Source organism: Cyrtonyx montezumae, unplaced genomic scaffold (genome assembly GCF_038088225.1).
Source record: "Cyrtonyx montezumae isolate F1298 unplaced genomic scaffold, pur_monq_1.0 scaffold_18, whole genome shotgun sequence".
Taxonomy (NCBI): Eukaryota; Metazoa; Chordata; class Aves; order Galliformes; family Odontophoridae; genus Cyrtonyx; species Cyrtonyx montezumae.
The window spans coordinates 11,104,619-11,123,210 of record NW_027071914.1 but is presented as its reverse complement, the minus strand read 5'-3'; the positions used below and the strand labels follow the sequence as shown (position 1 = coordinate 11,123,210).

At 41.4% G+C, this 18,592-nt stretch overlaps 1 protein-coding gene across 3 annotated transcripts in view; it reads left to right on the top strand.

Annotated features, from left to right (window-relative positions):
- SGCD (sarcoglycan delta) overlaps positions 1-18,592 on the top strand; it is a 299,559-nt gene that overhangs the window by 220,794 nt on the left and 60,173 nt on the right. For all 3 annotated transcript variants that reach the window (XM_065734696.1, XM_065734695.1, XM_065734697.1), the window contains one exon: positions 7,640-7,741. In XM_065734696.1, the coding sequence (XP_065590768.1) occupies positions 7,640-7,741 (102 nt within the window). The remainder of the gene's footprint in view (positions 1-7,639; positions 7,742-18,592) is intronic.

Here is an 18,592-nt window from a genome sequence, read left to right as displayed (position 1 = left end):
CTTTCCTTCATTTGGTGATTGACAGATTATTGTAATTCAGGAGTATTAGACCGTAATGTATAATGCCTACTTCTGCAACCCCTCCAGCTCTGCAGTGAATTTATGTGTGGATTTTATTATTAAATCGCTGCATTATGAGAAGAGCTCTTGTTCCTACGAGAAGAAAATTCTTTTATTCCACTTCTGAGTGAGCACAAATTTCCACAGAATGGGACTATTCCCTTCTAATTAGCATAATTATGGTAATGAGCTAGACTGAAAAAGACAGAGAATTCAAGGGACATATTTGGAATGTATGTTGACTTTAAGATGTGAAACATTGGTATTTGTTTGAGGAAAAAAAGCAAAAAATGCTCAAGAGAACACGGTTCATTTTATAATGGTTCGGTACCAAAGTGCTCCATGGCAGGCAGTTGGGAGCCATGAAGGGCAGATGGTGAACTCTTCCCTGCTGTGCCAATGGAAAGGGAAATCATTATCCCAGAGAGGAATTTTGCAAGTGATGGTTGTGTTTTAGTAACAGCATTGGGATTCACAATCATTTTTCTAAAAGGTCTGCTGATCCTTTTCTCAGCAAAAATTTGCTCTCTAATTGTGTGGTTTATTTCATAGAAGTCTTGTTGTTTTTTTTTTTTTTTTTTTCTTTTTTGTGCCACGCATTGTCATATTTTGAGTAAACTCACTTGGAGTTCCCTTTGAAAAGAAATACTTCCTGCCTAAGCAGTTCCAGCAATATGCAGTAAATCCAGAGCTAAGCTTTCTTCAAACACTGGCTGAATGATTTGTTTAGAAATGGTTCCAGCACAAGTCTGGAATTGTTTCAGGAGTTGGGATTTAGTCCCTTTGGCCAGCTGTAACTTGTTCTTTCTGCTTCTTAAGACTTTTCTCCTAACTCCCACTGAGGTCAATGCATAAGTTCTTTTTTGTTTTAAATGACAACTGCATGCAGTTCTTGAAGTAATCTTCATAATAAATAGCACTGGTTTTGGTGAGCACTTGGTGGAAGGAACTGATAGAGGAGAAAGATGCTATGGGACCATGAGCATGGCAGGTGTCCCTAATGCCACTGTGACATGCAGTGGGGTTGTGTCCACTGAACACTCCTAGCATTTGCCAGCTATCAAGTTGTGTCATTTTTTCCTCTGTATAATTCTAGGGACAAGCTGGTTATTGTGACATTGAGCTACATGGGTAGATGGATGCCTTCCTTGTTAATTACACATTAATCTGTCATATATTCTAAGTTTTTGAGTAAGCTGGAGGCATCTCCTGCCTCTTAGTCTGTAGTCATACAGAGCAACAAGCAAAACCAAGAGCTTCCACTTGGAAAGAAGGGCTCTGAGCTTTGTGTAGACCCGAATTCTGGGCTGAATTTTACATCTTCATGGTCTGCAGGCAGTTTCCTCCTTTGTACATGGCATCCCGTCTTGTATCAGCAATACAGCAGGTGCTTAGCTCTGGTGAGGGTGCATTTTGAGTGCTTTATTCAGTTTTGAAAGACAAGAGAGACATTGAGGCCCTGGAGCATGTCCAGCGATCAACCAAGCTGTGAGGGGTCTAGAGCACAAGTCTTAAAGGGAGCAGCTGAGGGAATTGGGATTGTTTAGGCTGGAGAAGAGGCATATAGGTAGCACCCTGAAAGATGATTGTGGGGTCAACCTCTTCTCCTGCATAACTAGCAACGGAATAAGAGAAAATGGCCTCCAGTTGCATCAGGGGAAGTTCACGTTGGATATTAGGAAAAGTTTCTTCCCCAGAAAAGTGGTTGAGTTCTGAAGCAGACTACCTAGAGAAGTGGTTGAGTCACCCTCCCTAGAGGTGCTCAGTAAATATTTAGATGTTGTACTAAGGGACGTGGTTAATGGGGAAATGTTAGATGGTAGATGGGCTGTTGGACTAGATGGTCTTGGAGGTCGCTTCCAACCTTGGTGATTCGGTGGTAATTCCTTGTTAAGTCAGCATCCATCTGACTTCTATGTAGCCATCACAAATGACAGAAGTAGGACAAAGTGTTTTTATTCAGCTGTAACAGTAGCTTTTGGAGTTCATTTTCCAGTGGCTACTTTCCACAGCTGGTCCTTGCTCACTGAGCTCCATGTCTCCCTCCAACCAGTTGCTGCTGCATCAGATAGTACAGGTGTCCTCTCTCCTGCTGTCACCAGGGGCCTTCTGTGAGTTAACTGCTTAATAGTCCTGCAAGTTACATTGTTGTTCTAGGGTGCCAATTTATTGCAAATATTTTAGCTTTGCTTCATGTCTCACTCCTTCTCTGGAGGATGTACTAACTGGAGGACATCGTCATTCGTGGTCACCTTCCTTCTCCCAGTGATATCTCTGCACAGCTCCTCTGTGCTGTGCCTATCGTCTTCACATGGCAGCCCTCCCAGCAAGACATCTGACAGGATGCCTGGGGCCAAAAGGAGGCAAAAGAGCAAGGAGTTGGGACACAGATGCGGACATGAGACCTTGTGGTGCAGTGCAAAGCATGGCTTTACAAACAGCATAATGTCAGAGATGATATGTAACACTACATTGGTTTGTTTGCTGTCTACATGAACCCACAGGTGAGGTCTCAAAGCAAAGACTCAGAACAAAAGAAGTAGCTGTTGCACTCTCCTTAATTTGGAGGTTAAGTTGCTCAGGACCACACTGTATAACCAGCTCTAACTTTCAAAGCTGAGCCCACTGATGGGTTTTTAGGCTTTCTTGGCTTCCATGGGAAAATAACTTCACTGATCCTCAGGTAGAGAGCGGTCTCTTTACAGAAATGACCAATTAAATGAAGAAAATAAGGAGTGAGGGCAGATCCTATTAGAGCCAGTATGTGTTTGAGATTGTGAAGAACTGACAGCAAAGTGCATCTCTGCAGCCCTTCCTTAAGTCTGTGAAAACTGGAAACATTAATGTCAGTGCAGAGGTAGGAGAGCACAGAAATCTTCTGAGGAAGGTAGGGAAAAACAGGTCACCTGTATTTGCTGTTTTTTACCTCCTAACTTCGGATGTATTGAGCTGTGTAATAACTTGCACATATCTGGAAGCGATGCAGTGCGCAGCAATCAATAATACAAGCAACAATAATCAGGTGTTTCAGCCATCTGACATGAGCAGTCTCCAAAGATAATTCTCTCCCACAGGATGCTACCAGACATAACTTCAGTTTATTCTCAGTAAAAGCAGCAAATCCTTACCTGCCACGCAGAGACAAACCTTGCTGCAGAAAACTGATATGGGATGGCAGTGCAGGAAAAAGCATGGGGAGAACTGCTTTTTCACCGAGCAGCCCACAGCACTGACACTCACTGGGCTGGTGGTGTTCAGCTAGCAGCTGGAGCTCATAGAGTTTGGCATCACTGGTGTCCCTAGAAAATCTTTAGGAAAAGAGCAATAAAGCAGTAAATAGCACATTTGCCTTCTACATTCAGAAATACCAGAGTGAGTGCAGAGCAGTGTGAGGATGAATTTATGCACTGTAAAGAACAAAGCATGGCACAAAGGCTGCAGTGAGCACATGCTGTAGGTTAGCTGTGGCATGAGCCCAGCTCATTTAATAGAGCTACCATAGGTGGCAGATACTTCTGGAAATCCCCCAAAGTAGCCCAGATTGGTGCAGTTAATGCAACTCGTAGATATTCACCACAATAATTACGTATCTCTGATCAGGTTGGCTACTTTTTCTTATTCTGCCAGCTGAACTTCCCTGCTACCCACCATACAGTTAAAAACAAAGTAGAAAGTAACCCACAGCTGTTAAAAAGGAAAACAAGACAAAAAAGCCAGGCTTTGCCTGCACATACGGCCCCAGGGCTGACCTGAAGGCAAGGGAGCCTCAGTCTTCAGGTAGCAGCAGTGCTGGGCTCTTCCCCTGACGCCAGCACTATCCGTTGTAATTGGTTGTTAAACCAAGCTCCCTCTCAAGCTAATAAAAAAGGAAGTCCTCTGTCATTCAGCAATACCAAAATGACATTTATGTTATTTGGGATTTTACCATTGCTGTCCCATTTTAGCACAGAGCAGTCGGTGACAGCACATAAATTTTTATACCTGCCCGTTACAAGGACTTGTATAAAAAGAGAGGTGGCTGAGGCATAAAAGTAATGTGGAAGTTTTGTCCCTGCTCTACCAAAAAACTGAATAATTCAAAGCAGGTGGTGATGGAAAGTTCCTGACTCTGTGCCTCTGTTTTCCAGTGGTTATCCTGGAATCTCCCACAAAGCTGTTTTATGCCTGCACAGTGAAGTCATTCATTCTCTGTTGAGGAGTCCGATGATAAAAAGGGGAAAAACAGAGATTGTCAGACATCAGTGTACCAAATGATCAATACCATACTTTTTTTCTTTACAAGCCAATCATGACACAGTGTTAAGAAAAAAAAAAAAATCATGGTCTCTGTTATTCTGGCCAGCTTCCTGCTACATTTTATAGGTCAAGGTCTGTGAAATTTCATAGCATTGGTGCTATATATATATTCACTGTGGCAGCGTATGACATTTAGTTTCTATTAAACCATATACTTTAGGGAGGAGGAGGATGCTTTACCCAAAGCGACACACACAGGGTGGTCTTTCAATCATTTCATTTGAGTATATCTGTATCTTGGTACCTCAAGTATCATTCTGCAAGCTGCAGAATACTTTCTAAAGGGTAATAATGCATGAATACTATTTAAAAATGATTATACTGTTAGAAATTAGGATTACCTGCTCACTTTTGATTCAGATAACAACTTTTGTGTGTTTTTTTTTTACTGCTGACTTGGAATGTCACTACAAAAAGCTGTCATTTTCAGTCAGAAGATACATGAGCAGTAGAGGCAAGTGTCAATGATGGCAAGTGTCAGCGCTAAGCATTGTGTCCTGACCCCAAACACTGTGGAAAGGAGGAGGTAACTTCTGGTGTGTGGGGTCAGAATGACAATGTAAGAGGCTGAGAAGAATAACATGGAGAAATGTTTTCTTTACCCTGACCCAGCAGTTTTGTATTTTTAAGAGCATGCACCTGCCTGTACAATACGAATCTAATGTGTTCTTGAAGATCTGCTTGTTGAACGCTGTCCCATAGACCTGATGTGTCTTTTTGGATGTGTAAGACCAGCTAGCTGTGAGTTATATGGCCCATATGTGTGTTTTTTAAATGTGCAACAATCCCATGGGGGAATACTTAGAAACAGAAGGTGAAGGGGGGAAAGGAAGAGAAAACACTCAAGAGGAAAGTGCAATACTGGTTTTCTATTATGTCTCAGGATATAGTTGTGAGTCTCTGAACTTGGTGGTTTACCATAGCCTCAGTGGTGACTTAACAAGTGTCATTGGACCAAGTTAGTGGTGGAGTATTGCCCTCCATCAGCTCAGCAGGGAGCCCTGGGAATAGTCAGGATTGGTACCTGCAGGGATGGTCATTCCCGCAGTGGGATGTGATGTACACCTGCCCACGTGACCTGCAGCTTTTCTAATGACATTGGAGAACATCCTGCAGTGTGAAAGCCTTCAGGGCTTGTAATCTCACTGAAATGTCTATTTGGGGAAAGACTTTTAAGATTTTTTTTTAGCAGAGCAAAACATGTGAGGGTCTGCAGATAGCAGTAATAATTCCTGCTCACTCAAATCGCAAAGCATGCCACTATCAAAATTTAATCTTGGTTCTTTGGCGCATAATCATATTTCACTCATTTTCTTCATTTTTTTGCTTGAGATAAATGAACCCCCTTCTGTGCCATCACCAACCCAGAATTCATAAACTAGTATTTTACAGCTGGGGCAGGAAATGTAGCAACTGGCACTTTATGACCCATCTCTCATTCCCCTCCCTTCAGCAATCAATAGCATTTTCAGCATATGTCTCTATTTAAAGTTTTCTTACACCTTTCGTTTCAAAATGATGTAACAGCAGTCAGCACTCCTGAATCTTTGTTCATGAGACTTCATGTTGTGGGGATAGTGATCATTGCTTGGTAGGGAACACCCAGGACTGATACTTCTTGGAACACGGGAACCCCTGGTGAGTGACCAGCATCCCTTCTGAGCCATGCTGTGTCTTTGAGTAGTGGATTTTCCATGCTTATCTGTGTTCAGAGACATTTGGGTAATGCCCTTAATAATGTGCTTTAACTTCTGGCTTAGTTCTGAAGTGGTTAGGCAGTTGGACTTGGTCTTTGCAGGCCCCATCTGAACTCCTCCTCTCCTTTCCTCTCTCCTCTCTCCTCTCTCCCCTCCTCTCCCTCTTCCCTTTCCCTCTCCTCTCCCCTCTCATCCTTGCATTTGAAGTGCTTTTGATTATACATCTCTTCTGCAATTCCCCCACAAACTTCATGTTCCTTAAACACACAACAGAAGATACAGTGGGAGCCTAAATGAACGTAAGTCTCACATCATATTAAAAGTTGTGACTTTCTCTCACAAGCTGAAAGTTGGGCCCCATTCTACTCTGAGCCAATGGATCCATATACCTGTCTTTTTGAATAAAAACTGTACAGAAAACTCATACAAAATTTTGACTTTTTTCTGCTATTATGGTTTATCAGGTGTTTCATTGCATGTTGGACACACATAAGTAAATGATTTTAGAAGAAAATCGACTATTTGTAGTCATCTGCTGGAGACCTGCAGCCAACTCTTTGCTCCATTTGTCAAGATTCATCCCCATCACAGCACAGGGAGCAATGGGAATTGTGAGAGGAGGCTGGTAACCCAAATGTGAAATCCAAACAAGGAGAGAAAGGTTCATTTTACATCAGTCACTTCAGGTCTGACCTCTGGGACTTTGCAATAGTTACTAGAACTCAGGAGACCCAAATTTGGGAAGACCCAAATATTTGGATATGGAGGTTCAGGCTTCTGGAATATGCTCCGGTTGTGCAAGGAACCGAGGGAGGGCTCCAATCCCAAGCTGATCATCTTGGGAAAGAAAAGCAGGATTTAGTCCATGGCAGGAAAGCAGTCCATTGGGAAAGTATTCCTCTTGTACATATAGCTGCTTCTCCAAGAACTCTTATTTGCAGAAATACAGAATTTGATTGAGCTGTGTATTGTCTTTACAATACTGAAAACACAAGAAAGCTGTGAGACTTTAAAATAATCAATGCATCTTTTTGTCATAAGCCTTAAGGAAACCATAATGAAGAGTCTATTCTTTGCAGAGATTTCCCCAAATATGGGGGTACATGTTCCATACTTCATTTATTGCAATACTCCTACGTAGCCAAAATTTACTTTGTCAGTTCAGTGGTATTAATCACGTATAATCTATATGGAGTTCAGTAAAATTAATCACACATTTTTTATGTGGATTTGTCATGAATGGGAGGGTAGATTAATATACAGACACACGGTGAATATTGCAGTGAATAGTTACTTGTTAATGCAGAGCATCACTGCATCTCTTTGAGCAGAGATGACTGGCTTAGAAGAGCATCTTTCATCTGTGTAAATGGTTTACTGGGGGGCATTGCAAATTGCTCTGAATGTATTTATTTTTTTTTTCCCACAGAAACAGGGCTAAAAGGATAACACGAGTAACTGCATTCTCTAGTGCCTCCCAGTGTTTTGCATGTTCTCCTCAATAGGAAACAGAAATCAGTTATTGGCAGCCTGATGAATTTAGTAATTGTAACTAATTGGGTTGTTTCTTTTTGTATGTGTTTTAGGATGGAATGGGGAACCTGAGAATCACAGATAAGGGTCTGAAGCTGGAAGGAGATTCAGAATTCTTGAAACCTCTCTACGCCAAAGAAATCCGGTCAAGACCAGTAAGTTGTTGGGAAAGGAATAGTCGTATTTCTGCAGTCTGAACTGTAAGAAACCTTGAAGTGCAAGGTGGTATCATCACTGGATAAATTACTTTGGCCATTCTATACAAACGTAATTTGAAAAGAGAGACAGGGGGTGTCTCTTGGGTACTTTGTCAAGATACAACATCCTGTGGGTGGTTGCAAAGTTGATGCGTATGGATTTAGTTGATGTAAGACATAGTTAAAATTCTCCAAGGACCTCTGAGGTTTCACATGGTCTTTGTGTCTCCCGTCAGGATAAATCATAAGCTGCCCTCGACTGAAGGACCTAATGTTTCTGAGGCATAGGGATAGTGGGCAGTTGTGAATTCCAGCTCACATTTAACCATTTAACTAGTTGAACTAGTCCTGCAGAGAGCAGAGAGCTGATGTCATTGTGGAAAAGCCTGATCTGTTAGCTTGTGCAATAAACCCATACTATGTGCTCAGTCCTATTTCTTGTGCTTAAAAATTATGTGCACTTAAAATTCAACGTGAGACTGCTTGACAAAAGTGGCAAGCATGTTAACAACTGAAAATGAGGTAGAATCCAAGCGTGATTGAAATAGCATTTTCATGGTAGCATTTCACTGACTGTCAATGCCTTTTCTTGTTTTTAATGGAATCCTGTTTGTCCTGAGTAGCTGTAAAATAACTGAAAAGATTACATATCCATTCCAGAATCCTTCTAAGATGTCATCTAGCTTGTTTCCTGATCTGAAGTGTTGAGTCAAATACCAACCTTCGATTTTGATAACAGCAGCAGATAGCTAATTAAATAAAGTTAACAGCCTTTTATCTCAGCATTTCAGTGGTCTCATAGAAATTGGAATTCGTAGCATAATCAACATAACATCCAATACAGTATCCGATTTAATTATTGAAGGTTGTAACCTCTGTAAGATGGCTAGGAATTGATTTCAACAAGCATAATCATTTAGGAAGAGAAGTTAATGAGAAAACGTTCATATCTATAAATGTTTTCATTCCAGAATTAAAAGAGAACTATAAAGCCTTATGTGTCATACATTTTGTAATGTAAAGTGCGTGGAAAGCATGCAGCTCTCAGTCTGATAAATAGACTGAAGAATTGCTACATACATTTCCTTCAGTTAGACTGCTGAAAATAATATTTGATTACTGAGAGAACTAAGAACACTTTCTTGCTACTGGGAGTTTACTGTTTACGTACTGTTATACTGATTTACATTTTAATAAGGTTGGGGGACAGAGATGTCTCCTTCTTGAGATAATGGAACAAGTTTCCTCACCATTGACAGCTTAATGAATGCAAGAGATAGAAAGTCTAAGGTAAGACCTCTGCGTGTGCTCCTTGCTTTATCCATCCTCCAGGATTCGTCTTCTTTTTGCAGTTGCACAGGAAAGCCAGGAAGAGCTGATCTACAGCCAAGCAAGTCAGAGCCTCTCTGCTGACTTCAGTCAGTGAATCCTGGGGACTGTATTAACTATTTAGTTGCATAAACCACATGTATAGTTTCTACGGCTTCTTAGTGGAGTTAAGCTGGAGAAGCCTGTCCTGGCTTTCAGGCTGCTTGTAGTAATACTGGAATTATTAATGAACTGGGGACAACAGGAACAGTGCTATTGATTTCAGTCAACTTAGGCTTTCTTGTGCTATGTGTGATCTTGGCCCCTTGTAAGCAAATCAAAGGGCTGCATTCAAAGAACAACAGATTATTTTAAAACATTATTGAATACCTGAAGCTATATTTGTTTAAAGCATATTAGTATGAGCCAGTATTCTGTTGGAAGGAAGCATTAAAGCAGCTCCTGAGCTTGATGAGTATTGCTAAAATAAAGTGCCCAACTCAGCATTGATACAGATGAATATCCATATTAATTCCATAGTAATCTTCTCTGGGTTTTCAGACATGCGTAATATGTCTTTAAACATGGACACTGTAAGAGAAACAATATGACAAATCACAGTAAAGAGCATCCAGGAAAAAAGCTGACATGCAGTGTTTTCCGTATGCTTAAGCATTACGTACAGTAATAGATTATGATTTTATTTAAAGCTCAAAAGACTTATTTAGAATAGAGTGACAGAAAAAAAAGTGCCAGCTTTGGTATTGTTCTGTGCAGTAGGTGGAGGGGCCCCATGAGCCCCATGGTGCTGCAAGGAAATGCAGGGGAGGACTTGTCCTTTGTGACTGATAGTTGTTGCAAGCTTGAATTTGTCACTGATGCCTCTTCTTTATCTCTAAGTCCTAGGGTTGTGGTAATTAAAATACACAGAGACTTGCTTTCCTAGGAGCCGTGCCTTCAGGCTTAAAGTTACTTTTGGATTTCCACTTCAAGAGGATTTCTTTTTCAAATTAATTTAGCAGAAAGGGAAGATTGAGCTATAGGCAGGAGGAAAAGCCCTGAATTGTCTTCTGAAGAGACTGTGGCTATTTGGAAACTCTGATTTCTGTGATTTGTGCAGTGGGTACTGTCCCCTTTGTTCACTTTCTGGAGTAGGTGGTTGCTTTTTGCAGTCCTTTTGGGAGACAACACATCACAAATGAAATTGAGCCGGGAAGAATGAATTTGTGGTACCATGGCATGCAATTTACAGTACTAATAAAGGTATATTTTTGGCCTACCCTTCAAAGATACTAGCAGAAGATTGTGCTGAAGTAATTCAGTCCCATGTGAGAGCTGTGGCCATTAAAATCACAGACCTGAACTGGCTTCTAAAAGCTGCTTCCAGCATTTCTTTCTGCATCACCACTGCCTCTTGTCTCAGCAGTGACCTTCCAGGCTCACTTACCTTTTCCCTTACCTATTCAAGAGTGACCTCCCAAATGCTTCTCTTATAATGTAGGAAGAGTCTGTGTTCCTGTTGTTTCCCAAGCCCAGGCTCAGTAACACTTGGTTTGTAATTCCTCCTGGATTAGGACCCATTTGTAAACATGAGAGCCTGCAAATAAATATAACCTTGTTATTGCATGAGCCTGAGTTTTATCTGGAGAGTGATGAATAGCAACTGGTGGTAGCTGTGTTTGCACCCCTGTAGTCTTGTTCTAGAGAAATGAGATAGATGAATTCACTTCTCCTGGAGTGATCAGAGCATCCTAAACTCCCAGCTGAACATATTGCAAACTAAACGGTGTTTTCCATGCCACTTGCATGGAACATGAGCATCTTGCTGTCTTTAATTAGGAAGTTAACTGGACCATGAAGTATTGCCTGTGTAAATAAAAGTGATTTGTACTTAGTCAAGAAGGTGCATTAGGAATCCTCACATTTCTTTACTAGCACATAAATTATGGAGATTATGAAAAATTGGACAGGTCATCTATAAACCCATCTGTAGCTCAGCTGCACTGTCAATCTCAAAATGTAGCTGTCTTTCTAACTGTTGTAATTTATTGTGGACTATCGTGCGAACCATCTGCTTGCTTATAAATCAGACAAACTTTGACTGAAAGTTGCACATAGCAGCACAAATTGTTAATTTTATGTGCTGGAAAGCAGTGACAACAGTTTGGTGGTCTGCAGTCTTCGTTGCTGAATTGAATTTTCAAGGTGGAAATTTTCCTGCCTCTGTTCAGAAGATCTGCTAACGAGCAGATTCCTTGAAGCTTACCAGAAGAAGAGATTTAGCTTTTTTTAGAGCAGCTCTTTTTGAAGCTTGCCACTTTGGGGACTTTCAGGTCTGTGAGTAATTTAAAAGGGGCAAGACAGAGAACAGGCTGTGTGCATTTTGCATTCCAGTAACAACAGACAAAGTCATATGCTGAGATTATACAGTAAAATCAAGTGAATTCCTTCCTCAGGAACTCTCTGACAACCAATGAGTTGATAATCTCAGCTTTAGGAGGCTGAGAGAGGCATCGCTGTGATAGGATTAGGACCCTTTGGCCCTTTCAGTGTTCATTTTGAATGCACAGATAGGAAAAATAAACCTCACTTTGCAAATGTTTACACCTAGGCTTCAGTTTTCTTAGCCTGGGGTAAGGTACAGTGCCTACTGATGTTTTCCTTTCTTTGGGTGATGTCAGAGGTTCCAGGCACACTCGCTGTGGGACACACATTGGGATCATGTCACTGAGAACCAAGTTCTCATTCAGAGCGTTGGAGCAAGCTCAGCCTCATCTGAAGCCAAAGGTAATATCTGGTGCCTGCTGTGGGAGGTCTGGCCTGTCGCAGCTTTTGGCTGGGATTCTGCAAGGGCATCTGCTTGGCCTAAAAATTTCACAGTTGTGAATTAGGGCTGATAACTGCTATTCCCTTTACTGGTGTTTAGTAAGTTCTCATCAGCATAAAAGCTAGACTGGCGAGTACATCAAATATGCTTGTCTGTGCTTTTCATTTTCCCCAGCCAGTATCTGAATGATAGAAATTTTGAAGGAAGCTTTTAAGACTGATAAATAATTATTTTGCCAATGCACTTGTCTCACTATGTTCAAATCTGGAAGAAGAGTGGTATAAATTTAAAGCACGGAAGCAGCTCTGTAATGCAAGTATTTTTCTGTATTATTTGCTCTGCAGGTCTACCTGCCCCAAAGCTAAAAATACACACCAAAAAACAATAAACCATGTATTTTGGCTTTACAATGACATGTGCCCTCTGTGGGGGCATACCTGCCTCACAGCCATAAATACATATTTATAAACAGTGCAACATACTAATTTGGATTAAAAAGCAACATTCAGCCATGAGGTGAGGCAGTGCAGATGGCAAGATAATTGCAGCCCTGCAAGGAGCTCAAACTGTGTGGTAGAAATCTTGGCCTTCTGCAAAGGCTCAGGTAGATAGCCTGAAAGAACACTGCTATTTTTTTGAGGAAGGGGACAGAATCATGACTTTTTTCCTCCTTCGTCAAAGTTTGCGGAGCAGTAAGAAGGTGTTGAATTAGTTCCTGGTGATTCAGTCCAGCAGACTGCTTAAGGATTTCAGTGTGCTCACTGAAACTATTGCAGGGTGGAAATGAAGTTTGTCTCACTGTAAGACTGTCCCTCAGCAGCCCCTGCACACTGCCTCCTTGGGGTCACATCCCCTGGCATTTGCTATTCCCATAGTGACCAGCCCTTCAGAGAAGAGAGGAATCTCATACCCGTGATGATAGAATGAGCCCATGGGGATGATGGTCCCAGGAACAGTTCAGTTTCCATTCTGGCTTCAGGGATGACAGCACTGTTTCAGGGAGGCAAAACTCACACTTCAGCTTCTGAAGCAGCATGCTTCTTTTAATTACATCTTCAAAGCTTTCTGTTTCTCTCAGTTGATTTTTGGCAGCAGATGCTAAAACATTTTTTAAAAGCCCTGGTAGTTAAAAAAAAAAAAAAGGGTGATCTTGCAAGTAATGGTGCAGCCAACAAAAGGAAGCTGTACAGCCCTGCCTGGCCATCCCATATTCTCCTTATTCATCCCCTCTGACAACACTTCAAATACCTTGCCATTAGATCACGTGCCAGTGTGATTTTGGAATAAATGCCTCTTTTCAAGACTAAAGCCTAAATCTTGCTTGCCCATCCACTATCATATAAGCTTAGATTCATCAAGGTTGGAGAAGACATCTCAAATCACCAAGTCCAACCACCCCCACCATTCCCACTGAACCATGTGCCTCAGTGCCACATCTCCACCATTTATTGAACACCTCCAGGGACGGTGACTCCCCCCACCTCCCTGGGCAGACAGGAGCCAAGGGTCTCTTCTTTCAGGGACAAAGCAGTAAAAATAAGCAGAGGCATCTGAGCAAGTTGGTAAAGGAGGCAAAAGGACCCTCACCTGATGCACAGACACTGTTGCCATCACCAGCTGTAGCAGATTTGAATCTCTGTATGGCACTAGGCTGCGAGCATCCGGTGGGATTTATAAACCTGATATGCTCTCCTCTTAATAAATTTCATTCTGAAGCAATAAAATCCAGAGATCCTACTTCAGGTTGAACTTTGATTGCCCCAGAGCTCTGGGGGCAGTTACTGTGATATTTTCAGTGTAGTAAAAAGGTGGAAGTTTAAGCAAATTCTACAGCAACTGTGAAAACATTTCCCTAGATTCACAGTAATATTGGCCAGAAGTTTCTTAGCTTTGAATTTAGAAGGAAATTTTGCAGGCTGGCTGAAGGAGTGCTTCCAATCACATCAGAATTACATCTTGCTTTGTGTGTTTCCCGTTGTTTGTCTAATGATCTGGTGTTATGTGCTGCACACTGAGAGCACAACAGGCAGCTGGGTATCCCGCCAGCTGCCAAATGTCTTTGAGTAGCCCACAGAAGAAAGAGAGGGGAAGCTCTGAAGTAAACAAAGTTTTTGAAATAGCTCTACAACTTCTATATTTCAAAGCAGAAATCTCGTGGAGGCTGCCCGTGGCATTTTGAAAAGGATTTCATTAAATGTTTCTAACATGTCATAAGCTCTTTTAAATGGAAGGGTAATGGCTCATAACATTTGTAAGCTTTTTAATTTCATGCAATATGAGCAGTGTAATCAACACCTATTAAAGTCAATCAGCTGTGCCAAGTGGGCTACCTACCTCAGCTTTTGTCTATATTATGGGCACACCTCTAAACTAACCCTGGGTACGCTGCTTTTGTACTTTCTTGTCCTAACATCAGTGGAGATTTTGTGTCCAGAAAACTCACTGTGGTTCTTGCAGAAGTATCTACTCCCACGGACTGGATAAGCACTTGCAGTCTGTGGTTTCTCTCTTCTAGATGGGCAGTTTGGGCCATGCAGTTGTTGCAGCCCCAAATCCAAACATGGGGAGTGAGAATTTCCCAAATGAACTCTGAGTTTGAATGAGTTTTTTTCCCTTCAAAAGGTGATGTTTCTCTGCTTGAGTTGGTTGTATGAAGTGTGTGGAGATGTTCATTTGGTGTTTGTTTTGTTGCTCTGATCTGATTCCTTTCCCCTTTTCATTTCAAACGTTTGCAGCTGAACTCAGTGGTCATAAAAACAAGCGATGTGCACCACAGCTCCAAGTGAGCTGTGAGGTTAAGGTTGGATGCTCTGTGCTCTCAAAGCTTTTGCGTTGCATTTTTACCATGATCCCAGAACATTTCAGCTCTGAAGAGTATGACAGCAGGACTGAGTTGTATTAGGGCTATATATCCACAGAAATGTTGCAAATCAACTGATGTTGTGTTTTTAGCTGAGTTGTGATCCTCAAGACAAGAGTGCAGATGGTAGAACCTAGAGAGAAATGAACATTTGATTTAGTTTATTCCTCCAGAAGGAAAAAGAAAAGACATGGATTTATTGATTTTAAAGTTGAAAGAAAAAATGGCTGAGCTGAGTGAATTTGGCAGGCAGTTTCTTCTTGTCCTCGAACATGCACAGCAGTTTCAGTGTCTGTTATTTCAGCTTGGGTCCAGCATCTCCAAGTTGTGTGCTACCTCTGTAAATGAACTGGGAAGATTCTACGAAGCTCATTTTTCTTAATTAGCCATTTATTTTGACCTCTCATTATTCCTACAGGCATGCATACCTGTAGGAGCTGTACACCATCCTTATTTTTCTGTGTTCCATTAAAAAAATAAAAAACAAGAGAGAGAGAGAGAGAGATTACTTGGAGTTGAACGTGGGATACATCAGTCTCACCTACTGATCTGGTGTTTTCTGTTGCCTTCTGCTCTTACTGGGCAGATATTACTGTTAATACAGAAGCTACACTGATATTTGACTACAACCAACCTGAACCAATCCATGGGATTGGAGGCATTTGTAGAGTAGTCTTGAATTATCAGTCCAAAACATGATCCAAATTTCATCTTAATAAGCAATAGGCTGAAAAGGAAGTAAGCTTTCCAAAGCACCTGAAATTGCTCAGGGATAGGAACAGGGTTGTGTTCTGCTGCATTTCTCTCTCTCGTGGGCAAAGGCTTTGAACGTAAGGATTTCCAGTGTCTAGACATTGCTGCTGACAGTCAGGATCCTGGCTGCTTTGGAAATCCCAAAGTGCATGAACAACTTTGTAATACTGCGAAGTCGAAAAGAAATAAAACTTCATACAGTGTAGATAGAAGATAGAGACAGAATGATTCAGGAAGCGCTAGAAGGCAAATAGTGAGATCCAATTATAAAGAAGCAGAATGGTGTTTTCTGATGTTTTCAGGAAACCCCAAAAGCAGAGCTTCATGTCCTCTTACCACAGGACAGCAAACACTTCTGCAGCTCCTCTGCTGTCAGAACTATTTCAGAAGCAAAGTTATGTATTTCATAAGGCAAGTGTTACTTGACAAGACAAGCTGTGCTGTCATTAGCAAGTGCAGGCACACACAACGGGCTTTACAGACAGTTCAGTTGTCTGCTCTTTGATTTGCAACAGGAAGCAAAAATCAGACCTTCCAGGTTTCATTTACAAGCTCCTTTGCCAGTAATAAGAGTTTCTCTGATTGTTCTGCTTCTAGATGACAGATGTTGGATTTGGAGAAGGAGCTCAGCATAAAACAAGAACAACTCTGAGTTTGCTCCTGTTCTTTTAGGACAAATTGGTTAAGGCTCTTGGGAAAACTGACTTGCATCATTTGAAAGTAAAAGTGAGATTTCGTTGGCTGCTAACATCTCCCTGGCTAGAACATCTCTATTTTCAATCTCTATTTGTTTGGGGCTGTTCCTGGCTGTCTGCTCCCATGTCCAATGTCTTTCAGGAAGGGACAATCCCATGCTGGTGTTAGTGGCACATTGTTGGGGTGCAGGATGCCAATATGTACATGGTAGAAGAGGCTTTAAATCTTTTCACAGAGACTGGCATTCTGGTGTGTCAGTGAATCCTTGATTTGGTCTTCAGTCTAAACAGATATCTAATTATATGTGTTCTTTACAGACATTGGTTACCTCACTGATGTTGGTGAGGCTATTAATATGCAGAAAGTTAAGTGTACATTGGTTTCTCTCCTGGATCATGCCCTATAATTTCTAAAGGTGCTGCATGAATATGGCAGACAAGCCAGTAGTGGGAGTCTATACTGCCTGTGTGAACACAAAGGGAGCCCTTCCCAAAGGGTTTTGTGTTGTCAATAGGTAGAGAGTGGGATAGGCAGTAGAAATAAGGCAAGAAAAGTGGCTTGCTCATGTGCCCTTACAGGAGCTAAGAAGTTGTGTGAGGAGTCCTGTCTCCATGTGTATGTTCCTGTTAATGGATCACGTGCCTCAGATGTGCTAGCTGGCAGATATTTTCAAATAAAAGCTGATATGGTTAAACAACACATTTGGAGGTGACGTGTCATGCAGCTTTGCATTTGTTTCCCTGCTGGAGCTATGAGAGTATCTAGCATACTAGCAAGGGAAGCTGAGCAATTCTGGAAGGGAGTGAATGAAATAGAGAAGCATTTCCCTTTGAGACACTGAGATGCTGGCATGGAAACTACAGTAATTTAAGGATGAAGATGTTTTCCTTTGGAAATTTTTTTGTTATGGTCTACAAGGGAGGGTTTTGTTTAAAGTTTATTCCAAATGAAGCAATGCAAAATCGGATTTGTAAATCTCTGTTCACGAAAGTGATGAGTAAATGTGTGCCAGGATTTGCATGGTATCAATACTGGACACTTTTCTGTATTCTTTATCTGTTGTTTACAACTATGCAAAGAAAGTGGCTTTTATGACTTGGGCTTTTTTCCATCCAACTACAGCCTGATATTGTGTTTCTAGTTCATTTTCTTACTGAGCAAAACGTGATACCTTTCCACTGTCTCTCTGTTGATTTAGACAAGGGATGAATTCGTCATGGGGTGTTTAGTGAATAAAGGCAGTTAATGCCCAAGTTCTGCTTCTGTGCTAAGAAACAAACAGCAGCTGCCAAAAAAGTGCCAATGTCACCATGAATGGGTGGTGATGCTTTGGAGAGAAGCATGCTGTTTACCAAATCATCCATATCACTCTTCACAGTGCTTGGGAAGTCTTTTTCAAGAACTAATACAAGCTGAACCTTCCTCTTGGATGAGATCTGACAGGACTGTAGCCCAAGGCAGTACAGCTGAAGAGTAAGATGTGTTTTTCTAATGAGAAGCTTTGTAAGACATCAATATTTAAAAGCAGAGAAACAAATGAATTTACAATCAGGTTGATTGAGGGAGAAGAGATGCTGTTTATCCAACAGAACAAGGCTTGCCTGCCCAGCAAGCTTTACAGTTCTTTACCCAAAAAACAGTTGTTTTTTCTTTTGATAGGGCTCATCTCAAAGAACAAATCTTTTACTTAAAATTATTACTTTTCTAGGTGTGGTTTGCAGGTTAGAAGTACAAAGAAGACATAGCTGTTCATTGCCTTAGAGCAGTTGATATTTTCCTTGAAGCAAATAAACTGTTGGGTTGTACACACAGGGGAAGGCACATGTGGAATGGCCAAATAATCCATAATCAAAATGCACACGAATTGCTGTTAGAGATCAAGATTAAGTGATCAGCCTGAGCTTGTTTGGTGACTTGGGTTCCAGAGTCCCACGATTGTCATTCAGTGGTTTAATGGGATGAACCTGAACATGTTTCCTATGGCACAGTGTTCAGAGCCTATCCCTTCCAGGTTTTAGCAGGACATCCTTCTCCATTTACGTGAAGACCATATCTTATGCATTGTATCTGCAATGCTGCTGCATTCCTGAAATCCCCAGCTGCTGCTGTAAAGAGACTTATGTTATGTGTTTGTTTCCTTCAGATCCCAATTGTTATTTATAAATGATGAACCTTGATGTTGTACACAGCTGGGAGGGCAGCATGCTTTCTATTTCTCTGTGACATTATCCATTATGCAACATTCTGGGAATTGTAGCTTAGTTCAAGTAAGAGAAACAGGAGCAGGCAGAAAGGACCCTCCCTGCACCTATTCCTGGTGGGAGCCACTGCTCCGGTATCTTCACTGATCCATTTTGCTCCAGCA